This window comes from Grampus griseus, assembly GCF_964374135.1.
Source record: "Grampus griseus genome assembly, chromosome: 3".
NCBI lineage: Eukaryota > Metazoa > Chordata > Mammalia > Artiodactyla > Delphinidae > Grampus > Grampus griseus.
This window is the reverse complement of record NC_139019.1, coordinates 20,096,926-20,122,245: the sequence shown is the minus strand read 5'-3', so window position 1 is coordinate 20,122,245 and position 25,320 is coordinate 20,096,926. Positions and strand designations below refer to the sequence as shown.

The following is a 25,320-nucleotide window of genomic DNA, read 5'->3' as shown; positions in this document are numbered from 1 at the left end:
ATGTTCTTGCCTCCTTTGTCATAAATTAGGTGACCATGTGTGCATAGGTTTATCTCTGGGCATTCTATCCTGTACCATTGATCTATATTTCTGTTTTTGTGCCAGTACCATACTGTCTTGAATACTGTAGCTTTGTGGTATAGTTTGAAGTCAGGGAGCCTGATTCCTCCACCTCCATTTTTCTTTCTCAATATTGCTTTGGCTATTCGGGGTCTTTAGTGTTTCCATACAAATTGTAAAATTTTTTGTTCTAATTCTGTGAAGAAAGCCATTGGTAGTTTGATAGGGGTTGCACTAATTCTTTAGATTGCTTTGGGTAGCATAGTCATTTTTGCAATATTGATTCTTCCAATCCAAGAACATGGTATATTTCTCCATCTGCTATGTCATCTTTGATTTCTTTCATCAGTGTTTTATCGTTTTCTGAGTACAAGTCTTTCACCTCCTTAGGTAGGATTATTCCTAGGTATTTTATTCTTTTTGTTGCAATAGTAAATAAGAGTGTTTCCTTAATTTCTCTTTCTGATTTTTCATTGTTGGTGTATAGGAATGCCAGAGATTTCTGTGCATTAATTTTGTATCCTTACCAAATTCATTGATTAGTTCGAGTAGTTTCTGGTGTCATCTTTAGGACTTTCTATGTATAGTATCATGTCATCTGCAAACAGTGACAGTTTTACTTCTTCTTTTCCAATTCGTATGCCTTTTATTTATTTTTCTCCTCTGATTGCTGTGGCTAGAACTTCTAAAACTATGTTGAATAAGAGTGGCAAGAGTGGACATCCTTGTCTACTTCCTGATCTTAGTAGAAATGCTTTCAGTTTTTCACCCTTGAGTGTGATGCTTGCTGTGTGTTTGAAATACATGGCTTTTATTCTATTGAGGCAGGTTCCCTCTAGGCCCATTTTCTGGAGAGTTTTTATCATAAATTGGTGTTCAATTTTGTCAAAAGCTTTTTCTGCATCTATTGAGTTGATCATATGTTTTTTTCCCCTTAATTTGTTAATGTGGTGTATCACATTGATTGATTTGCATATATTGAAGAATCCTTGCATCCCTGGGATAAATCCCACTTGATCATGGTGTATGATCCTTTTAATGTACTATTGGATTCTGTTTGCTAGTATTTTGTTGAGGATTTTTGCATCTATCTTCATCAGTGACATTGGTCTAAATTTTCTTTTTTGTGATTCTTTTTCTGGTTTGGGGATCAGGGTGGTGGTGGCTTTGTAGAATGAATTTGGGAGTGCTTCTCCCTCTGTAATTTTTTGGAAGAGTTTGAGAAGGATTGGTGTTAGATCTTCTCTAAATATTTGATAGAATTCACCTGTTAAGTCATCTGGTCCTGGAATTTTGTTTCTTGGAAGATTTTAATCACAGTTTCAATTTCATTACTTGTAATAGGTCTGTTTATATTTTCTAATTCTTCCTGGTTCAGTCTTGGAAAATTGTACCTTTCCAAGAATTTGTCCATTTCTTCATGATTGTCCATTTTTTTGGCATATAGTTGTTTGTAGTAGTCTCTTATAATCCTTTGTATTTCTGCAGTGTCAGTTGTGATTTCTCTTTTTTCACTTCTAATTTTATTGATTTGCATTCTCTCCCTTTTTTCTTGATGAGTCTGGGTAAGGGTTTATCAATTTTGTTTATCTTCTCAAAAACCAGCTTTTAATTTTATTGATCTTTGCTGTTGTTTTTTCTTCATTTCTATTTCATTTATTTCTGCTCTGACTTTTATGATTTCTTTCCTTCTGCTGACTTTGGGTTTTCTTTGTTCCTGTTTCTCTAGTTGTTTTAAGTTATGGTTAGATTGTTTATTTGAGATTTTTCTTGTTTCTTGATGTGAGATTGAATTGCTACAAACTACCCTCTTAGAACTGCTTTTCCTGATTCCCATAAGTTTTGCATTGTTGTGTTTTTGTTGTCAATTTTTTCTATGTATTTTTTTATTTCTTCTTTGATTTCTTCAGTGATCTCTTGGTTATTTAGTAGCACACTGTTTAGCTTCCATGTATTTGTGGGGGTTTCTAGTTTTTTTCCTGTAATTGATTTCCAATCTCATAGCATTGTGGTCAGAAAAGATTCTTGATATGATTTCAATTTTCTTAAATTTTCCAAGGCTTGACTGTGACCCAAGATGTGATCTATCCTGGAGAATGTTCCATGTGCACTTGACAAGAAAGTGTATTCTGCCACTTTTGGGTGGAATGTTCTATAAATATCAATTAAATCTATCTGTTCTATTGTATCATTTAAAGCTTGTGTTTCCTTATTTATTTTCTGTTTGGATGATCTGTCCATTGGTGTAAGCGGGGTGTTAAAGTCCTCTACTATTATTGTGTTACTGTCGATTTCTCCTTTCATGGTTGTTAGCACTTGCTCTATGTATTGAGGTGCTCCTATGTTAGGTGCATAAACATTTATAATTGTTATATATTCTTCTTGAATTGATCCTTTGATCATTATGTAGTGTCCCTCCTTATCTCTTGTAACAGTCTTATTTTAAAGTTTATTTTTTCTGACATGAGTATTGCTACTCCAGCATTCTTTCGATTTCCATTTGCCTGGAATATCTTTTTCCATGCATTCACTTTCAGTCTGTATGGATACCTAGGTCTGAAGTGGGTCTCTTGTAGACAGCATATATATGGGTCTTCTTTTTGTATCCATTCAGCCGGTCTGTGTCTTTTGGTTGGGGCATTTAATCCATTTACATTCATGGTTATTATTGATATGTATGTTCCTATTACCATTTTCTTAATTGCCTTGGGTTTGTTTTGTGGGTCTTTTTCTTCTCTTGTGTTTCCCGCCTAGAGAAGTTTCTTTAGCATTTGTTGTAAAGCCGGTTTGGTGGTGCTGAATTCTCTTAGCTTTTGCTTGATTTCTCTGTCAAAACTGAATGATATCCTTGCTGGGTAGAGTAATCTTGGTTGTAGGTTTTTCTCTTTCATCACTTTATCCTGCCACTCCCTTCTGGCCTGCAGAGTTTCTGCTGAAAAATCAGCTGATAACCTTATGGGGATTCCTTTGTATGTTATTTTTGTTTCTCCCTTGATGCTTTTCTTTTGTAATTAATTTATGTTAGTTTGATTAATATGTGTCTTGGTGTGTTTTTCCTAGGGTTTATCCTGTTTGGGACTCCCTGTGCTTACTGGACTTGGGTGACTATTTCCTTTTCCCTATTAGGGAAGTTTTCAACTATAATCTCTTCAAATATTTTCTCAGACTTTCTTTTTCTCTTCTTCTTCTGGCACCCCTATAATTCAAATGTTGGTGCATTTAGTGTTGTCCCAGAGGTCTCTGAGATTATCTTCAATTCTTTTCATTCTTTTTTCTTTATTCTGCTCCTTGGCAGTTATTTCCATCATTTTGTCTTCCAGCTCACTTATTCGTTCTTCTGCCTCAGTTATTCTTTTATTGATTCCTTCTAGTGTATTTTTCATTTCAGTTATTGTGTTGTTCATCTCTGTTTGTTGTTTATTTCTTCTTGATCTTTGTTAGACATTTGTTGTATTTTCTCAATCCATGCCTCCATTCTATTTCCGAGATTCCCCATCATCTTTACTATCATTACTCTGAATTCTTTTTCAAGTAGATTGCCTATTTCCTCTTCATTTATTTAGTCTTGTAGGTTTTACCTTGCTTCTTCATCTGTGACATACTTTTTTGCCATGTGATTTTTTTTCTTTTTTTACGAGTGGGATGTGTTCCTGTCTTACTTGTTGTTTGGTCTGAGGCTTCCAACCCTGGAGTTTGTTGGCTGTTGGGTAGAGCTTGGTCATGGTACTGAGATGAGGACCACCGTGAGACCTCACTTCGATGAATATTCCCTGTGGTCTGAGGTTCTCTGTTAGTTCAGTGTTTCAGACTCAGAGCTCCCACTGCAGGAGCTTTGGCCTGACCCCTGGCTCATGAACCAAAATCCTGCAAGCAATGTGGGGTGGCAATAAAAAAAAAAAAAAGAGAACAATAACAAAGTAAAAAATAAAATTAGACTAGGAAACTAACAGATATGTTAGAAAGAATATGAAAATAAAAATATAGATGAAACAACTGGAGGGTACAACAGTACCACAATAGTAAAAAAGAAGAGGAGGCAAAAGAAAAAAAAAAGTGAGGGGGAGGCTTTGGCTGTGGAGGGTGGGTCCTAAGCAAGGGCGAGGTTTGGGCAGTGGGCAGGGCCTATGCTTAGGACCCACAAGCTAGGAAAGGCCTTGGGGGCTGTGGGAGGTGGAGCTTAGGCTCAAGGAACAGAAGGGGTCCAGGTGTGCCCCCCACCCCTGGTCTCAGAGGACAGGGGACCTTACATGGGAGCCCAACAGGCTTCCTGGGCTTGAGTGGGCAGGGTAAATGCCCTCTGCTCCTCTCCCACTCCTCCCAGAGGGCCCCTCCCACCTGCCTCTCCTGATGTCCCTGGTCTCAGGGGCATTGATCCTGTCTGACCTCCACTTCTCCTCCCCCCTCAGTCCCCCATATCTTACCAGTTCACTTGGTGTTTTCTCCTGTCTCCTTGGGCTTCAGGGTCCCCCCCAGCAGGTGGCAGGTGCCCTACTTGTGGGGAGATGCTAACTCAGCATCTTCCCACACTGCCATCTTAGAGGGTTCTTCCTGAAGTTGAATTTTAAATAGAAGATGTTTACTTCCATCAAGTACCATGAACACTAACAACACTTTTAAGTGATGCTTAATTTGACAATTATTTATGATGTATATCGGTTTGCTTGTTTGTTTTACATTTTCATGCAGTATGTAATAACAACAAGAGAATATAAGTTGTACCACTTTAACGCATTACAAGGACTTTAAAAATATTTTGCATTCACATGCATGATCCTTGAATTTTGTGCTCATATGTGTACATGTTCAAGAGAGATTATTCACATATATAAATATATATACATAGTATTTATGTTTTTCTAAACAAAATATTGTTGAGTTCTTGTTTATGGTTTATAAAAATAGTATCACACCATATATAATTTTCTGAAATTTGTCTTTTTCCACTTAATATGATGCAACTAAGATTCATCCACATTTTTTCTGATGTAACTATAGCTCATAGTTTTCAATTTTGGATTATGTTGGGATGTGTGATAATGTAAAAATTTATTTACCTATTCTCATGCTGTTTGACATTTGGTTCCCTTCCTCTTTTTTTTTTTTTTTAACTTTACAAACAATAATTCCGTGTTTAACTTTACAAACAATGGCATTTCTGCAGCTATTTTCCTCATGCACATTGCTGGATTTTATTTATGCTAATATTTAACAACATATAATCCTGTTATGGGTTGAATTGAGTCCCCCCAAAATATGCTTTTAAGTCCTAACCCACAGTATTTCAGAATGTGACCTTATGTGGAAATACGGTCTTTAGAGGTGATCAAGTTAAAAGGAGATCATTAGGGTTGGGACCCTTTTCCAATATGACTGATATCCTTAAAAAAGGGGGCAATTTGGATACACAGAGAGACACACACTAAGGGAGTACAATGTGAACATACAGGGAAAAAGATGACCATATAACTGGAATGATGCATCTACAAGTCAAGGAATACCAAGGATGGCTGGCAAACACTAGAACCTATAGAAGGGAAAGAAGGATCTTCTCTAGAGCTGTCAAGGAGAGAATGGCCCTGCCAGATACATAGATTTCAGACTTCTAGCCTTCAAAACTGTAAGACAATAAATTTCTACTGTTTAAAGCCACCTAGATTTTTGTACTTTGTCATAGTAACCCAGGAAATGAAAATTTCCCAAAATCATTGTGTCAAATTTAACACCAATCAGCTCTGCATAATAGTTCCTCTTAGACCACATACTTTTTACAGTTGGTTTTGTCAGACTTTATTTTTGTTAGTTTAGTAGGTGTAAAATGATACCACATCATGTCCTTAATTTAATTTGCATTGCTTGATTAAGATCCAGTATATTTCTCTATGTTTACTTGTCTTTCTTGTTTATTCTACTGTAAACTCTTTTCCATTTACATCCTTGACTAAATTTTCTACTAGCTTATATGCATACATCTGTATGTATGTATATGTGTGTGTATACTCCAACAGGCATTTGGCATGTTGTTCTATATCTTATGGCACCTGACTCCATCATTTTTCTTCCTTTGTGTTTTTATGAGCCAAGTATTTACAACTGTATTTTCACTGAGCTATGTAATACATCTTTCCAGGGCTATTAATGTCTCTCACTCTTGGAAAAGGCACTTGAGGGAGAAAGGTATGAGGAGAGGTAGTGAGGAAGGGTCCTCCCAGTATCATAATCTCAGTGGTTTTCTTGTCCACATAGATTCTCCATGAAGTATTGGATTGGCCAAAAATTTCATTCGGGTTTTTCTGTAAGATCTTAGGGAAAAACATGAATGAACTTTTTGGCCAAATAATTGTAGCCTGCCTTGTGAGCCTTCACCCCTTGTGTTGTGGAGGCCACAGTGTCATCTTTCTCCCCGAGTGGCTAAAGTTGCTTATATCTGTAAAAATAGAGTTCTTCTGGGTCATCCAAACCCACACAATGAATGCAAAATGTCATAAAGGGTGGCTTGTGTCTAGATCACCCTTCCACTGAATGCAAAACACTTATTGTGGAGACTATTTGCTGTTGTGTAACTACCCTGCAGATAGCTTGGAGTTTGATATGTATTCTTCTTGCTTCAAGAGGCCATAAAAATAAGGATCAATTTTTTGAAAATGGCAAATATCTTCAGACCAAAAGTGAGCTTCAGTTTTCTACTTACTTCTCTAGGCTCTCATTTTCCATTCAATTTGGAGCTTATACTTTTTTAACACTTTCAAATGTGTATCTCTATCTCTGTGATCCACAGAGATAGTATTGTTTTTCAGCTAAAAATTTCAACTGAATTAAGTTACATTTCCAGAAACCTAATCTGATTTTATATGTTTTAATCAACTAAATAATTATTTTCTTATCAAGGATCAAATTTTCAAAATGCTGTACAGTAGAAGCAAGTTGATTGGGTTCTTTGTACTTTTCTATGATCCCAATAATGTCTGATACCTCATTTAACTTCTATCTCAAGGAATTCTAATTTCACTTTCCTTTCTATTCCTCAGACAGTAAATCTCCAAGAAGAATTTGTTTATATTATAGAAAAACACTGTATTAGTGACCAGTGTTTGGCCATTAGAGTTTTGTTTTTTTCTAGTGGAATGGAATTCTAGGCCTTTTTCAGTGACTGTGATTAAAACAAAAATGTGCAACTACTTTACAAGTATGAATTTATAAATAAAGATTTGTGTATTCAGTTCTAATATTACAGTGTTTCTATTTAAATATTTTTATTCTATTATACTACAGGGTTTTCTCTTATGCTGAAAAGCCTTAAATACTAATATTTTAAATCATAACACTCTAAATTCCTTTGAAGTTTACAGATATTTTATTTCTAAAACAAAGATCAATTAATATGTTAACAGGCAATAACTTACTGTTATTTAAATTTTTATATCAAAAACATAATTAGACTTACATTTCAAATACAAATAGCTTCCTTTTGCCTTTTTTGACATAATTGCATGTTATGAAAGAAGAGTTGCTCCATTTACTAAAATTTTGAATACTACACTATATTAAAAAAATCATGGTTCTTTCTTCACTAAAAGAAGTCAGGGCTCAACTTGGAGACATGGTTGATTTCAGGGCTTGGGCAGGGAAAATATAAGATGAACCCACAACATTTTGTGATGCTGGGAATTAAGGAAGTACTTCCCCCCCCAAAAAAGTAAATAAATAATGGAGGCATGTTGAAAAGACACCAGAGCCAACCTAGAAGATCACCCAATGACCAAACCTGTAAGAACTTGCACAAAATAATAAATAGCCATATTATTAGATTATAACACATAGAATAAAATAAATGTCCTTACTGATATAAATAAATAAGTAAGGGAGAAAGGGCAGCTTTTCCTTACAGAAGAATTCCAATTAATATATGTGGAAATAATGAAGAAAATAGAAGATCACCATTAGAAGCACCATTAGAAAGAAAATAGAAGATCACCATTAATGATGCATTAGAATAATTGCACCATTAATTATTGCAAGGAAGATCATTGATTGATTATAAAATTAATGAGCAGACTTTTGAGGAAAAATAGGATATTTGCATAATCTTGAAGTATATTTCCCAAAATATATACTAATTATAAAGAAAAAATATTTACTTAACAAATGAAAAAGACTGGCAGAAACACCTTCTTAACCAAGAGATCAAGGTTAATATCAACAGTCATAAGACATATTTGCATCCAATGCTACACTGAAAACAGATCACTCTTATGATATCCTTGACAAAAAAAAAGAAATGCATGACCTCGATCTAATCATGAGAAAATATGGGACAGACCTAATTTTAAAGATTATTTATAAAATAACTTACCAGTATTCTTTAAAGGTGTCAAGGTCATAGGAAGCACGGAAATACTGAAGAACTCTCACAGATCGGAGGAAAATAAATAGGCATCACAACTAAATACAAAGTAGGATCTCTGAAAAGACTTTAATGGAATAGCTGGTGAAATTAAAACAAAGTCTGGATTTTGTCAATAGTAAAGTGATTAGAATAGTGTTTCTCACATACTAAACTTTATACTATATAGGAGATTATGAATTAAAAATTTAAAATGAACTTGCTAAATATTATACAGTCAGGTATGGTACAGCTTGAGTTTTAACCCACACTATATAACCACTGGACTTTTCTTGTCTGGTTTTGGTATCAAGGGCATACAGTACTGATCTCACATAATGAGTTGGAAAACAGTCCTCATTTTTCTTTTCTCCAGAAGACTTTGCACATAAAGCTGTAAGTTACTTTCTTTAAGTAGAATCATTTTCTCTTCACCACATATTTGAGTTCCTTTTAATTTCTTTTTCAATTTTTTTTGTCTCCCAATTTGTATTTTATTTGAACCATCAGTTACGTAGAAGTTTTTCTTAATTCTTCTAAATTTTCAAGAATATGAGTATTTGGGGGATTATCTTTTTTGTTTTAACCTCTATCTTAATTATATCCTGGTCAGAGAATTTAGTAGATACTGATTTATTAAAATGTATTCAAATTTGTCTAATAACTTAATACTTGATCAAATTGGGTTCAATGTTTCATGCCTGCTTGAAAAGAATCTATATTCTCTAGATGGTGTATACAGGTTTTATATATATAAATATCAGTTGAAACATCCATATTATTTGCATTTATTTTGTTAAGTATTCCATGTATTTATAATGTTTCTAGTCTGGTTGACTGATCATTTATTGAAAAAACTTATTTTTGGCTGTATTCCACATATACTCTAGGTTTGAGAATAGATAAGCATGGTACTAAAGATTTTTTTTTTAAACCCGGATTTTATAAGACATTATAAACCAAATGAAGAAATTAAGAATTTATCCTAACATCAATAAAAAGTGCTTTCAGTAGAGAAGTTAAATCATTTCTGTCTTTTAGAAAGGCTACTTCGGCTCCAGTGTAATAAGTCAATTCATTGAGATGCTACTTCTCTAACATTTAATTTTTAAAAGAAAGTTGTTGAAGTAAGTAGGCTAGAGTTGATGATGTTCTGAGGTAGAAGCATAGTGAAAATAAATGTATATCAAAAGAAAGAGCTAGAGGTTCCCAGGCAACGCATTGTGTAGAAAATCTTTCATGAGGGAGAAAAGTGTATTAAATTGAAGAAGAAAAGCATATTTTAAAAACCTAAAGGAGACCTAAACCTAAAGGAGTGTTATGGAGACTATTAATTAAGGGAGGGAATGACAATAAAAAGGAGCCAATCTGTGGAGGGCCAGCCTCTGTATGTTTTAAGTACAAAGAGAGCTATCAAATGGTTTTGAAGTTCTGAATCATTATTGATTAAATTATTGTTTTCGAAGGGATAATATGCAGTGTGTACTGAGAGTAGCTGAGATTTGATTGGATTTGGCCAAGAATTGCACCTGGTAGACTAGTTAGGAAGCTTCTCAGTTATCCAATATAAGAATAAGTATGGGGCTTCCCTGGTGGTGCAGTGGTTGCGAGTCCACCTGCCGATGCACGGGGAAAAGGGTTCGTGTCCCGGTCCGGGAAGATCCCACATGCCGCGGAACGGCTGGGCCAGTGAGCCATGGCCGCTGAGCCTGCACGTCTGGAGCCTGCGCGTCCAGAGCCTGTGCTCCGCAACAGGAGAGGCCACAGCAGTGAGAGGCCCGTGTACCGCAAAAAAAAAAAAAAAGAGAGAGAATAAGTATGGGGCTTCCCTGGTGGCGCAGTGGTTGGGGGTCCGCCTGCCGATGCAGGGGACGCGGGTTCGTGCCCCAGTCTGGGGGGATCCCACATGACGCGGAGCGGCTGGGTGTGTGGGCCGTGGCCGCTAGGCCTGCGCATCCGGAGCCTGTGCTCCATGGTGGGAGAGGCCACGGCAGTGGGAGGCCAGCGTACCGCAAAAAAAAAAAAAAAAAAAAGAATAAGTAAGTAGAGGCTGCTACATTCAAAGAAATACAACGGGAATATAAAGGTGAAAAAATACAAAGTCTTCCCGGTCATGTATCAATACAACATCCTCATGGTACATACAAATAAACAAGTAAATAATATGGTACACACAAATAAACAAGTAAATAATATAATCTAACAGTGACAAGGGATATGAAGAGTTATTGGGAGTGGTCTTCTCAATAAAGTTGTTTTCAGTAAGGTTATTGGTGAAAGCTTCTGAGGGGTCAGAGTTGAGCGATCACCTGCAGGAAGAAAGTGAATGAGCCATCTGAATATCTAGGAACGGCTGTTTCTAGCAGAAGAAATAGCAAAGGCAAAGAAAGCCAACAAGACAGTAGCTAAGGAATGAATTGAGAGCTGCATTCAACAATGTGTTACCAGAGATTAATGGAGAGAAAAAATGTACAAAAAGAATTAAAAAGTACGCATTAAGGAACTAACCAGAATGTGGTAGAAACTGAGTCTTAATGATGTCTCCTAGAAAAGGACTTTTCAAACTGAGCAGATATAGATGCCTGTATTAGTTTGTTAGGGTTGCCATAACAAAGTACCACATACTGTATGGTTTAAACAATAGACATTTCTTTTCTCACAGTTCTGGATGCTGGAAGCCCAAGATCAAGGTGGTTTCTTCTGAGGCCTCTCATTGGCGTGTAGATGGCCATCTTCTCCCTGTCTTCACATGGGCTTTCCTCTGTGCCTGTCTGTGTCCAAATTAGGACACTAGTCATGTTAGATTAGGGCTCACCCTAATGTTCTCATTTAACCTTAATTACCTCTCTAAAGATGTTATCTTCTAGTACAATCATATTTTGAGGTAGTGAATGGAGGTTAGGGGTTCAACATAGGAATTTTGAGGGCCATAGCCCCCTAAACACTCAGCACATAATAGACCCATTTTCTCAGATTTGATAAATTGTGTTATGGTTATTTGAGGTTCGTGGAGGGGGGAAGAATTTTATGTGAGGGAAATAGTATGTGAACTATAGAGATATAGGAAATTAATTTTTGAAAAGAATGTTTTGAAAAGTCCAGTTTGGTGCAGATCTTTCCTGGAAGTGGCTAACAGAAAGACACATTAGGAAAGATATAGTCAGGCAAGAGCATGACTAGCTAAGAGGTCTGGACTTTATTATGTATATTAAGGAGAATTACTTAAGGTTTATGAGCAAGAAGGTGCTCTAACCAGAAGTGTCCCTCAGGTCGATTAATCTGTCAGTAGCATGTAGTTTATGATCAGGTACTAAAATATAAATCTCATTAGCAGGAGAGGTTGTTCATGCTGAAGCACGAGTAGGTGTACCAGGGGCTTAGATAAATTCTTGTTTTGCTCTGAAATGTAAGGGAATTGGTCAGAATTTAGTGTTTTTACACTGACACTGTGAAGGGCATCTTTGTATTTCTCCCACAGAGTATCCTTTGTGTCTCCTGTCACAAATAGAAGTGGGATTCTTCCCCACTATGGCTGATTTCATGGAATTTTGTAATGTTCTGCCCTGCAGCTGAAATAAACTGAGTAGTAAATAACTAAAAACAACAAAAGAAAAACAATTTTCAAATATGTTCACTGCAATATATAAATATTCACAGTATATTCTGTGATTTGTTGTGACTCTATAAACACACACAGGTACATATGTGCACTCAAAGCTGATATCTAGTTACTTGTGCAAATGCAAAAACAGACAACATGCTCATTTTTAAAAACAGAACTCTTGATACAATTAGAGATTGGGTCTCACTATTTATAATAGGCACAGACCAAATCCCCCAGATTTCCACTTTTTCTGTTCCTAGACTTTGTATTATCCATGTTGTTTGTATTCAACTTATTAGTCAACATCTAATGTAGAGTTTAAGATTTATAATATTCTCTCATACACATTTTACCTTAGAATACTCTATGGAGAAATCTCTTTCTCTCTCTCTTCTTTTCTGTAATCTTTACAGACACCATCCATCTTCGAGTTCTTGAATCCTCCCCAGTTGGCACATCCATTGGAAGTGTAAAAGCAACTGATGCTGATACTGGGAAAAATGCTGAAGTAGAATACCGAATTATTGATGGTGATGGGATTGATATGTTTGACATCAGAACTGAGAAGGACACACAGGAAGGCATCATCACTGTGAAAAAGGTGCAGAACATCAATAGAAATAATCATCTGACTGTTTAGGAAGTAGGGATTTCGATATGTATTATCCACTCATGCTCTGTCCATTAAGAAATATCCCTACCACGTTCCAATGTAAATGCATAAGTAGGGCTTCCGTGGTGGCACAGTGGTTGAGAGTCCGCCTGCCAATGCAGCGGACACGGGTTCGTGCCCCGGTCTGGGAAGATCCCACATGCCGCGGAGCGGCTGGGCCTGTGAGCCATGGCCGCTGAGCCTGCACATTCGGAGCCTGCGCGTCCGGAGCCTGTGCTCCGCAACGGGAGAGGCCACAAGAGTGAGAGGCCCGAGTACCGCAAAAAAAAAAAAAAAAAAAAGCATAAGTATGAGAGACATAAAGCCAAAGATCTCCTTGAATGTTTTGACCAAATGTTTTTGTTAATTAAAACATGAAACCTGACATTTTACAAAATTTAAAAGGCAAGTTAATATACATGTGATTGTATTTCTGAGCCACGTTAATAAAATCCCCTTATTAACATCGTTTCCTTAAAAAATAGTTAATAACTAATAATAGTAATATATCATCACAGTTGGAGGCATAAAAAGTAACATGCCATCTATCCAGATGTATGAAGCAATAATTAGAGTTGCTAATAAAAAGAGACAGCATGGATTGGAAAATAATTTCATTGTTCACATTTTCCCTTCTGCTACATAAATTAAACTTTTCTGCTAACATATGCTCAGTGATATGATTTAAAGGTAACTAGTTTTTTATTGTACATTCAGTACCATCCTTATAAGAAAAAATAAGGCCCAGTAAAATGTATGTCCTAATGAAATGTCCTGAACACTCTATTTGCATAAAGTAACCGTCACTTAATCACGGAACTCTCCTCAGAGTCTCTTGCGAAGTTCAAGGTACACAACCACTTTTAAACAGACAATGACAAGCAAAGGAGTGACCTACTGAATATTTAAGTTCCTTTTTGTTTCGTAATGTAACCTAATTACCAATTAGCTATCAAAATTTTTTTCTTTACCCAAGGTTTTTCTTATTTTCAATGTTTCATATAACTGCTGAAAAGTTTTGTATTAGTCTTCAAAATTTCATCAAGTTTATGTAGTGCCATGAGCCTGTTGAATGGAATGGATGCATCACAACATATATTTTAAAAGATTACTGAATTTTTTACTTAGAAAAACTTAGCAGTAGCCAACAGCTCAGCACACATACGTACACACAAACACATACACAATCCACCAGGCCATGTTTTGTAATGAGTTTCCACTATATGAGACAGGTCTTAATATCCTTTTCAATTTTTCTAAGATTTAAAAGCTCATTTTCCTTGTTCTGAAGTACTACATTTTAAGTATATAAGAAGTAAAAATTGAATTCTACCTGATGTGTAAAGATTATATATTTTTATTAATTTTAATTATTTACAGTTTATAAACAACTTGACAACTAGGCTTTAAAAATCATACTGTAACTTGGAAGGAACATATAATTCAATTTCCCTCAATCTAATTTGATGATTTATTTACTTAATTATTTTTAATACAGCCACTTGACTATGAGAGCCGAAGGCTTTACACTCTGAAGGTTGAAGCAGAAAATACCCATGTGGATCCACGTTTTTATTACCTAGGACCATTTAAAGATACGGCAATTGTGAAAATCTCTATTGAAGATGTGGACGAACCACCTGTTTTCAGCAGATCCTCCTATCTGTTTGAGGTTCATGAAGATATTGAAGTGGGTACAATCATTGGTACTGTGATGGCAAGGGACCCAGATTCTACTTCTAGCCCCATTAGGTAATTATGCTTATGCTTAGGATGAAAAGAAAGGGAATTGAAGTAAATGTAGAGAGCATGAGATTCTATTTAAAGCGTTTAATGCATTAAAAGATAGAGCTGTGCTGGGCTTCCCTGGTGGCGCAGTGGTTGAGAGTCCGCCTGTCGATGCAGGGGACACGAGGGGACATGGGTTCGTGCTCCGGTCCGGGAAGATCCCACATGCCGCGGAGTGGCTAGCCCCGTGAGCCATGGCCACTGAGCCTGTGCATCTAGAACCTGTCCTCCGCAACGGGAAAGGCCACAACAGTGAGAGGCCCGCATACCGCAAAAAAAAAAAAAAAAAAAAAAGGATAGAGCTGTGCATATGTTGGGTGAGCACAAGTATTTAAAATAAATTGTCTGTGTTCTGGGGCAGGGTATGCACACATTTCATAGTTTGATTCCATTTTAATCATGCCAGTTACTGAAACTTGGCTTGTATCATCTGCCTGGCTCTTTAAGATATTTGTTGTTCTGACGCCTGGTACAGATAAAGGGGACTATTTCAGCTGTGCATCTGCAATGTAACAAAATCAATTTCTCTGTGCTTTTGGGTTCTTAAATAATATGATGTTGAGAGGAGTTTTGATAATTAAAAATTATATAATCATAACAATGTTACAATGTAGTTATGATTTTACAAACTTCTATATCCTACCAGCAAAGGGGGAAGTTTTTTTGGTGTTCTTTTGGCTATATCAAAAAGTTTAGAACATTCCAGAAAGATCAGAGTCATTTCAAATTTTTGTTTTGCTTTGTTTTCTTATGGCACCTAAAAACATATAAGATATGATAAAAACATACAAATGAGAAAGACAAAGTTTTCACTGACATTTGTTCTCTCATTTTAAAAAAGTACAAATATCTATATACAATATTCAGGATCAAAATTACTGCTCACTTTAAACTGTTAGTCCATCAATTATTTTGGATTTCACTTGTTTCCTTATCCTCAGCAGACTGATTTTGCTTATCCTTTTTACAATGTGGGCCAGTCTAGTAGGAGTTCAAGTGGTTGTACAATTTCCAAGTACACACTTCTCTGACTCCTAACTATGCAGCAGTGGAATGTCGGAACCTCTACTTTTATGCACCATGTGACTCTAGCTCAAAGTTTAAAATTCTGTAGGTTCTGCCGTATCATCAAGTGACTTCATATTATATTTATATGCATATATATTAAAATTATTATTTGATTTATATAATTTTACCTAAATATTTTCTTATAGTCACATACATGTCACATACATGACAGGTTACATATTGGCAGCCAAAACCTGCATATGATAGTCAAGTACAGCTCCCATCTGTCAGCATGATTTTCCCATAAATGCCTCTCCCATCCATTTATCTTCATTGAAATTGCTGCATTCTTTGGATTTTTTTCCTTTAAAGCTTTTTTTTTTCTTGTCATTCCTTCGGTAGACATTTATTGAACATACACTCTTATTCTTCCCCATTGCATACTACCAAGCATTCCCTTGGCAGAGCTCCTAACTGATTTTAATAGCCTGTGTTCTGTGTTCCTGGTTTTAAAATGGCCTTCTTAAAATAAAATAAAATAATATTTAAAAAAAGTTCAGTTTAAATCGTGGCATTATTAAGAGGCAATATATTTGTCCACACAGTGAGATAGATTCTAAATATTCTCATAGACTAATGGTTATTACATGTTAAAATATGTCTGTGGATTCTTTCTTAAGTTAAATTTTTCATCAGGATGCAAATTTCAGGACCAGGAGAAAAGAATCCATTTATGTGTACTAAGCAACAGAATTAATGACTTCATTGCTTATTAATGACAGAGTCTAGCTAAGATCATTGTTGTATATTTGAATTTATACTAACTTGATGTAGAAAAAGAAAATGAATATTTTTGGATGTTAATCTTGATAGGCCATGCAGATTAAAAAGATGTATATATATAATCAAAGAGGTAAAGTAGTTTTACTAAAGCAATGTATTTAGGGATGGATAATCGGATAATACTGGTCATGTTATAAACTGTCCGTGTCATGTATTGTAGATGTTAATGCAATAATCAAAGGTATTTACCTAAAATATGCCTTTTGGAACTGATTTTTTTAAATGAAAATGTTAGGTAATAAACATAATTTACCGATAGAGAATTGAAAAATGAACGGTTGCCCCTTGAACAACTCAGGGATTAGGGGTGCAAATCTCCCCTCGCCCCCTCCCCACAGTCAAAAATCTGAGTGTAACTTTATAGTTGGCCCTCTGCATCCGCGGTTCCGTGTCCAAGGATTCAACCTCACATTTATTTATTCAATAAACACAGACTCTAGTTTATATTTTCTGAAAATATCTGCATATAAGTAGACCCAGGAAATTCAAACCCATGTTGTTCAAGTGTCAACTATAATTATACCAGGTTTGAAAAAGAACCAGGATCTCTCTGTATCTTCAAAATAATTTCACATAATCCTTTAAATTTTGTCACTAGCTTTTAAACTGAACTACAAGAAAAAAGACAAAACACACATAAAATGGATTTGGAAAAGACAATGATGCTCTATATTGATTTACATAATGCAACTTCCTGTCATATTTCTGTAGAAATAAGGATACTTATCATTTGCCAAAATGCCAAAGAAGTCATTCAACAAATATTTGTAGGTCACCATGTCAGTTACTAGTTTGTTTCTCAGGGAATTCTCAGTCTGTTAGGAAAGAAGATTCAGTATGAGAAATAAGATTCATTGAGTATCTACTAGATTCCAAGTATGATGCTTGCTGTTTTCATGCTTGATTTCCTGTTTGAGATGTGAGATGAGATGAATTCCTAATACAATGTGGTAAATGGCAGAGATGATGGTACAAGGTGCTTTAGGATGGAAGGGGACAAATAGCTTCTACTTCAGGTAATCATGGAACAGTCCAAGGAGGAGGTAAAATTTACGTTGACTCTTTCAGTAGTAAAATAATTATGTCAACTTGGGATGTAATTTGTGAATTATTCCAGATATAGAGATACAATGTTTTGCTTTATTTGTGAATGGCTAAAGCATGTAGTTTGAATACAAAACTAAATCTATATTGTGTTAATAGAGAGGGATGGGGTTTATTAAGGAAATTTGCAAATTACTGGTCGATTCTACTTAGAACTGATTTAAAATAAAAATCTAAAATAAGCAATCCTCAAAAATAAAATCATATTAACTGTATCAAAATGTTAAGTTATTCTTCTAGTGTAATTTATTAAAAACCCCACAAAAAGATCATAAATTTCAATTGATTTTTGGAAATATTATACAAGTTTGGAACACTAAAAGAAAAAAGTTTTACGGCACTTTCAAAATTATTTTGTTATTACTTACAAAATACTATTTAAAAATAATATTTCATATCTTGTTCCTTCAAATAAATGACAGTTGTGGCTTAGGAAAATATATGCCATAACTAGATATTACTCCTAGTTTTGTCATGTTTATTTTGATTTGTTTTTTAAGTTTTTAAATAGGGAACATTAAAGATAACTTGGGGGATTATGCTTGCTAACTCAAGAATTATGAAACGTTTGTAAACAACTAGGCTTGTGAAGTGGCAGGAACCACCAATGTACAGCTCTTTTAAACCTTGGCTGAAACCCCCCAAAGAATGGAACTTATCCCAACTACATCATCCTGATTGATAAACCTGTAGTTGGGCTTTGGAATGACACCCGACACAATGCCTTTAATCAATCTGCAGAATAGTTGGTTTTGTAATATATATACTAAGATTTAATTTGATACAAACATATAAGAACTCCTATCCCAAACTTTTCTATTTTTAAAACATTTCTAGTTAAAATGTATACATTTTATAATGATACATGTGGGTAAGAAACCAAAGCTACCTGGGTATCATACTTTGAAGCTGCTGAACACCATCATAAATTGATGGTCTACTACTCTGAGGGAACTAATGCTGTCTCCAGTATTCTTACTAAAAGACTTTACTAGTGGGAATGATATTTTGCATTTGATCCTTGTAATAATTCTTCAACAGAGTTCTCAATCACTAGGTAATGTCCGTTGGTAATGTAAAATTGTAATTCCAAGTTTTGTGGAAAAATACCTCAAGGTTAGTTGAATATGCAATAGACAATGATTTAATTAAACAAACATTCAGAAGACCAGCATTTGAATGCAGAACAAAGGTCAATTCAGGTCTTGGGAAGAGGTTTTGGGAGGATGGGAGAGGGTCAGTTTGTGTGTGTGTGTGTTTGTGATAAATCCATGACACAGTCTGCATCCTGGATCAGTACTATGTACTTTCCTGAAATTATTATATATCACTATATATGTGTCTTTGCATTTCACCATTTTCTCCTGCAAACCATCAGTAATGCTGCCATGTGTTTTTCTCTGCCCTCGATGTTCAGATTTTCCTTGGATCGCCACACTGACCTCGACAGGATTTTTAACATACATTCTGGAAATGGATCCCTTTATACATCAAAGCCACTTGACCGTGAACTATCTCAGTGGCACAATCTTACTGTTATCGCTGCTGAAATCAGTAAGATGAGTTTTATGTATATCATATTTAGCATAATTTTAGGTTTTATTTTGTATTAAGAATAATTTCTTCTCATTGCACACATGAGTTGTAATTTCAATCTAAGGTTTTAAAAGGCTTCTCTACACCTATAATTTTTTTCAATAGTTTCTATATATACTGAGAAATAGCTGTAGGCATCCACAAATCTACATTTAATATTAACTCATAAAAATGATCTAGAATTGGAAACTAAAGATATTCTCTTTGGGAGAAAGGGAAATGTATTAAAATTGTTGCTTGGATGCCATGAATTAAAATCTATGCTAAAATGCTGGGAGTCCATTATTTAACAATAAACACAGAGATAGATATTATTACTTCCTTTTTACAGGTGAAGAAACAAAGATATTAGTAATAAGAGCTAACATTAAACACTCGGTGAAGGTATTATTCTAAGAATTTTAAATTAATTCTTTCCTCCTAATATTTTTCTTGACCTTATTTAACAGAGAAGGAAATAAGACTCCAGGGATATTAGTAAGTTGTCCAAAGTCACAATGCCAGAAGTAGTAAAACTGGGATTTTAAACTAGTCATTCTGTTTCTAGAATGACTTAATTCTATACCAAATTTACAAAATTTCATCCAGCTAGTAACAGACAAAGCCAGCATTCAAAATCATATCTGTCTCTAATTGCAAAAGTTCTTGTCCATACACAGGACTGGTTACATAATTTTTAGAGCCTATTATAAAATGAAAGTATCAGGCCTCATGTTAAAACATGATTAAGAAATTTAAGATGGCAACACTATAAAACTCTTAGAGGAAAACATAGGCCGAACACTCTATGACATAAATCACAGCAAGATCCTTTTGACCCACCTCCTAGAGAAATGGAAATAAAAACAAAAATAAAAAAATGGGACCTAATGAAACTAAAAGCTTTTGCACAGCAAAGGAGAACATAAACAAGACGAAAAGGCAACCCTCAGAATGGGAGAAAATTATTTGCAAATGAAGCAACTGACAAAGGATTAATCTCTAAAATTTATAAGCAGCTCATGCAGCTCAATATCAAAAAAACAACCAACCCAATCCAAAAATGGGCAGAAGACCTAAATAGACATTTCTTCAAGGAAGATATACAGATGGCCAACAAACACATGAAAGGATGCGCAACATCACTAATCATTAGAGAAATGCAAATCAAAACTATAATGAGGTATCACCTCACAGCTGTCAGAATAGCCATCATCATAAAACCTACAAACAATAAATGCTGGAGAGGGTGTGGAGAAAAGGGAACCCTCTTGCACTGTTGGTGGGAATGTAAATTGATACAGCCACTATGGAGAACAGTATGGAGGTTCCTTAAAAAACTAAAAATAGAACTACCATACGACCCAGCAATCCCACTACTGGGCATATACCCTGAGAAAACCATAATTCAAAAAGAGACATGTACCACAATGTTTGCTGCAGCTCTATTTACAATAGCCAGGACATAGAAACAACCTAGGTGTCCATCGACAGATGAATGGGTAAAGAAGATGTGGCACATATATACAATGGAATATTGCTCAGCCATAAAATGAAACAAAATTGCACTATTTGTAGTGAGGTGGATGGACCTACAGTCTGTCATACAGAGAGAAGTAAGTCAGAAAGAGAAAAACAAATACCATATGCTAACACATATATATGGAATCTAAAAAAAAAAAAAAAGGTTCTGAAGAACCTAGGGGCAGGACAGGAATAAAGACGCCGACGTAGAGAATGGACTTGAGGACACGGGGCGGGGGAAGGGTCAGCTGGGACGACCTGAGAGAGTGGGACCGACTTATATACACTACCAAATGTAAAATAGATAGCTAGTGGGAAGCAGCCGCATAGCACAGGGAAATCAGCTCGGTGCTTTGTGACCACCTAGAGGGGTGGGATAGGGAGGGTGGGAGGGAGATGCAAGAGGGAGGAGATATGAGGATATATGTATATGTATAGCTGATTCACTTTGTTATAAAGCAGAAACTATCACACCATTGTAAAACAATTATATTCCAATAAAGATGTTTAAAAAAAAAAAAGATGGCCACAGCAGAGCATTAAATAAGGGTGTGTGGGGCCCTTCTGAGTGTGAGGCCCTGCTCAGTTAGACATGGCCATGAGCCAGCCCTGCCCACACACACAAACCTGTTCATGGTTTCTGATTCCCGCATTATGATATGTGCATGGAATAGAGCAATTCTTTGTTTTAAAAAGAAGCATAAATTAGGGACTGAATCACAGTAAAAAAACAAAAAACAAAAAAAAACTAAGCCTATACATTTCAGATCTGAAAAACTAAGCTGAATCCACAAACATATATCAAGGTCAAGTTATTCGAAGTAATCATTCCAAGATTTGGAAAGCAGGGCATTGGGGCTGAATTACGAAGAGTCTCAGAAGAATGGAACCGGGCTAGACTGACCATCAGCAATGAACTTAATGCCTCAAGAGAAAGTACTAGATTTAATTTTTTCTTAAATCTGCCTCTGAAATATAGATTAACCCCACCATCCAAACAATCCAGTTTTTCCATAATGAGATATAAATAGCTGTGTCTCTCAGGGTGAACTGAAGAATTGTTTAGTTTTTCTCAAGGAAAGTTTTATTTCTCTATCTGTATCCATATCACAGTGTTTAGATGTGCCCGACAGGATCCAGTCTGATTACTCCAGAATCATGATTGTTTGTGCTCTAGGCTCTATTCAAGGTCCTTATTCAAGCCTAATGACCTCGGAATTGCATTTTCCATTTCAGATACTTTGAGAAATTTAACTTCTAAAGCTAGTTGAAGTAATGACAGTTCTGTAAAAAGCTAAGTCAATTATGTTCTTCTTTTTAAGAATTAAACCTACTTTCTGCCCGTAAATAAAATCAATCTATGGAGTAACTGCTGGAAATGCCTACCTGCAAAGCCACAAACAGTCAGGGGCCCATCATAGTGTTCCGATTATCAAATGGAATGAGGGGGAGAGGGAAACAGCATGCAAGGAATTGTTTTCACTAGATTTTAAACACTGGGTTTGTGGTAAGCATGCCATACACCAAGCCCAGAGTAGTGCAGAATGGCCTGGAAATGTACTTCTTACCAATGTTTCCAGGCTCTGCCTCTAACAGTTTAATTCTACATTCATATCAGTGTATCCCATCGTATGGAAAGTATTACTCCAGGTAATCATTTAATGCACCATACCATGGAATAACTTCTCTTTTTCTTCTTTAAAAAGTATTTTAAAATCCCATGTGGAGAATATAAAATCTAAAATTAAGGTCATAATCAGGGATTGTAAAACACTTTGATGTAGAAACCAATGAGTTCCTATAACCACATCTGAAGATTAAATTATAAGCATTGCAATATATTCTGACAACAGTAGAGCAAAGTTTATGACTGAAGGACTCCATTTTCTATACCTGCTTCCTCATTAGTAGAAATCCTTGCCTTAAGTAGGTAGAAAAGATACCTCTTTCTAAAGCCTGGGATTTCTAGATAACGATTTATACTTTCTTCTTCCTGGAGGTATGGAAAAGCCTGTGAATACGTGGCGTGGTTTTACCTTAGGACATACATTTTAAGATCCTTTGCTGCTCACACATTCTCACTACAGTAGAGTTTGCTGGATGACCAAGAGTCTCAGGTGGTAAATATATGCCAGCTCCTATTCAGTAGGATGCTTCCTTGGAAGGCTTTATATTCTTATTTCTACCTAAGCAGCCGCATCTGCCAGTAAAAAGATTAGTGTAAGCACTGTTTTTTGAATAGGTGACTCCAGGCCTGATGCTTTACAAAACGTGTTTATTCCCGTGGATTTAGCTTTTGATTTGAAGAGCCTTGAGTTATGTGTAAAGAGGCTGGAGAATCTCCATATTGTGCTAGGGAAGGGACTGACAATGCAGTTTTTTAGATGTGAAACTTTTGTCTTTCTTGGCTTCTGTGGCACAGGTAGAAACTGAATTGCTACCAACAAAAGAGGTTTTTTTTGGGTTTTTTTGCGGTATGCGGGCCTCTCACTGTTGTGGCCTCTCCCGTTGCACAGGCTCCGGACGCGCAGGCTCAGCGGCCATGGCTCACGGGCCCAGCCGCTCCGCGGCATGTGGGATCTTCCCGGACCAAGGCACGAACCCATGTCCCCTGCATTGGCAGGCGGACTCTCAACCACTGCGCCACCAGGGAAGCCCAAGAGTTATTTTTATGTCAAGACTTTGTATTGAAGGAAAACATTTAGATTATGTCCATTAACTATAAAAGGTTAAAGAGCACATTCTAGAAAATACAGAAGAATCATGCCTTCCCACTCTTCCCCATAGCATCAAGTAACTCGGGGCAGTTGAGGATTCATTTGGAGGTGAACACTATGCCTCTGGGTTTTAGCAAGTTGTTTAGGAGTGAGGGAGGTAGGAAAAGAGCAGAATAACATTTTTCTCATTTTTTTCTCCTCTCCTCACTTTTTCCCAAATGTACTCCTCTTGAGACCCACATGAATTGCAGGAAAGCTAGTTAACACATTTTTATTGTGTACATGCTTTGCGTGGAGAAAGATAGCTTAAGCTTTTAAGTCATGTAAGGAAATAAGATATGACAGTGGTACTTCCCTGTTGGCGCAGTGGTTAAGAATCTCCCTGTCAATGCAGGGGACACAGGTTTGAGCCCTGGTCCAGGAAGATCCCACATGCCTCGGAGCAACTATGCTCATGCGCCACAACTACTGAGCCTGCGCTCTAGAGCCTGTGAACCACAACTACTGAGCCCACGTGCCACAACTACTGAAGCCTGCAGACATAGAGCCCGTGCTACGCAACAAAGACAAACCACCGCAATGAGAAACCCACACACCACAACGAAGAGTAGCCCCTGCTCGCTGCAACTAGAGAAAACCTGCACGCAGCAACAAAGACCCAACGCAGACAAAAATAAATAATAGATAAATAAATTTCAAAAAGGAAGATATGACAATGATAATAAAGGATCTTAATAACAATAGTCAACATGTATTTGTTTTGTGTGTATACCAACAAACTGATACTTCGATAAGAAGTTTCCATGCATTAGCTCACCTAATTATTCAAATAACTGTATAAGATCAGAAGTTCTATTTTGATTCATTTTGAGTAAACTGAGGCATTAGAGACAGAGTGTAAACTGGCCAAAGTCACACAATGAATAAGTGGTAGACCTGGGAATCAGGTCAATTCTGTTTGACTCCAGGATCTAAACTCTAACCACCTGACATACTAAGAAGTGAATAATATGCAGCAATAGATTAGCAAATATGAAATCAGAGCCTGAGAACTGAACACATATGGGTTAAGAAGACTGAAGGAAGACTAAGCAAGAGTGTTAAAGAGGAGATGCACTTTAAAGTTTCCCTCGAAAAGAGTAAAGTAAGGTAAATACACTTCAGGTGGAAGTGTCTGCCTTGCTTCATACTACTCAGGCTTGTAAACGCCCCTGCCAAGTAATCAGTTCTTACATGTTATTTTTTTAAAATGCTGATTTAATTATTTTAGTAACATTACAATTACATGGAGAGAAGGGAGGAGAAATAAATTCTCTTGAGTAGTGATATACTCCCTGTTTGCACCTGACAATATTTTTTAACCCTTGTATCTGAAAATTATTTAGATAAAATTAGAAAATCAGATAAATTTCACAAGGGTAAATCATATTATTCATAACCAAAGTTGGTAGAGGCCATTTAGTAAGATGGCTACTGTCCCTCAGCTTATCTGTTATTTTTTTTTTGCTTTATTTTTAGCGAATTATCTCCTTTCTCCTTTTATATTGATCTTGAGCTTGACTTTACCGAAGTTCACAAAGAAGTTGAACTATATCCAGAGACTGAGATTTTGACATCACAAAGGCTGATGAATATAAACCTGAATTTAAGATCTCCAAACACCTCAGATATCAGTGCAAGTGCCTAGAAAAGTTCTTGGTGGAGATAATGCAATTATGACTAATATGCGGTTGTTACCCAAGGCTAAGATATATTTTAAAATTCCATTTACAAATCAAAACATATTTTTAAATGCATATTTTTATGTGAAAACTTTGATGCCCTTGATTTTAGCCAAAAAAAATCATGATTATTACACTACATGTTACTATTGAACTAATTTTGTTATACAAAATTGAGCCTGGATTGTTGAAATGGTACCAGTAACAATTGTATTAATGAAACATTTAAAATCTTGTATTTCATTGTAAATTTCCATCCAGTTTGTAAAATTAGTACGTATATATTAAAATTTCCAAAAGGAGGGATGAGAGTAGCTGTTGGAATACATTTTAGTGATAGAAGT

General features: G+C 36.0%; 1 protein-coding gene across 2 annotated transcripts in view; it reads left to right on the top strand.

Annotated features, from left to right (window-relative positions):
* The window catches only part of LOC309820035 (cadherin-10), a gene marked incomplete at both ends in the record, with an annotated part of 122,784 nt that overhangs the window by 84,947 nt on the left and 12,517 nt on the right, over nucleotides 1-25,320 (top strand). For both annotated transcript variants that reach the window (XM_082650497.1, XM_082650496.1), the window contains 3 exons: nucleotides 12,458-12,645; nucleotides 14,195-14,448; nucleotides 18,857-18,993. In XM_082650497.1, the coding sequence (XP_082506623.1) occupies nucleotides 12,458-12,645; nucleotides 14,195-14,448; nucleotides 18,857-18,993 (579 nt within the window). The remainder of the gene's footprint in view (nucleotides 1-12,457; nucleotides 12,646-14,194; nucleotides 14,449-18,856; nucleotides 18,994-25,320) is intronic.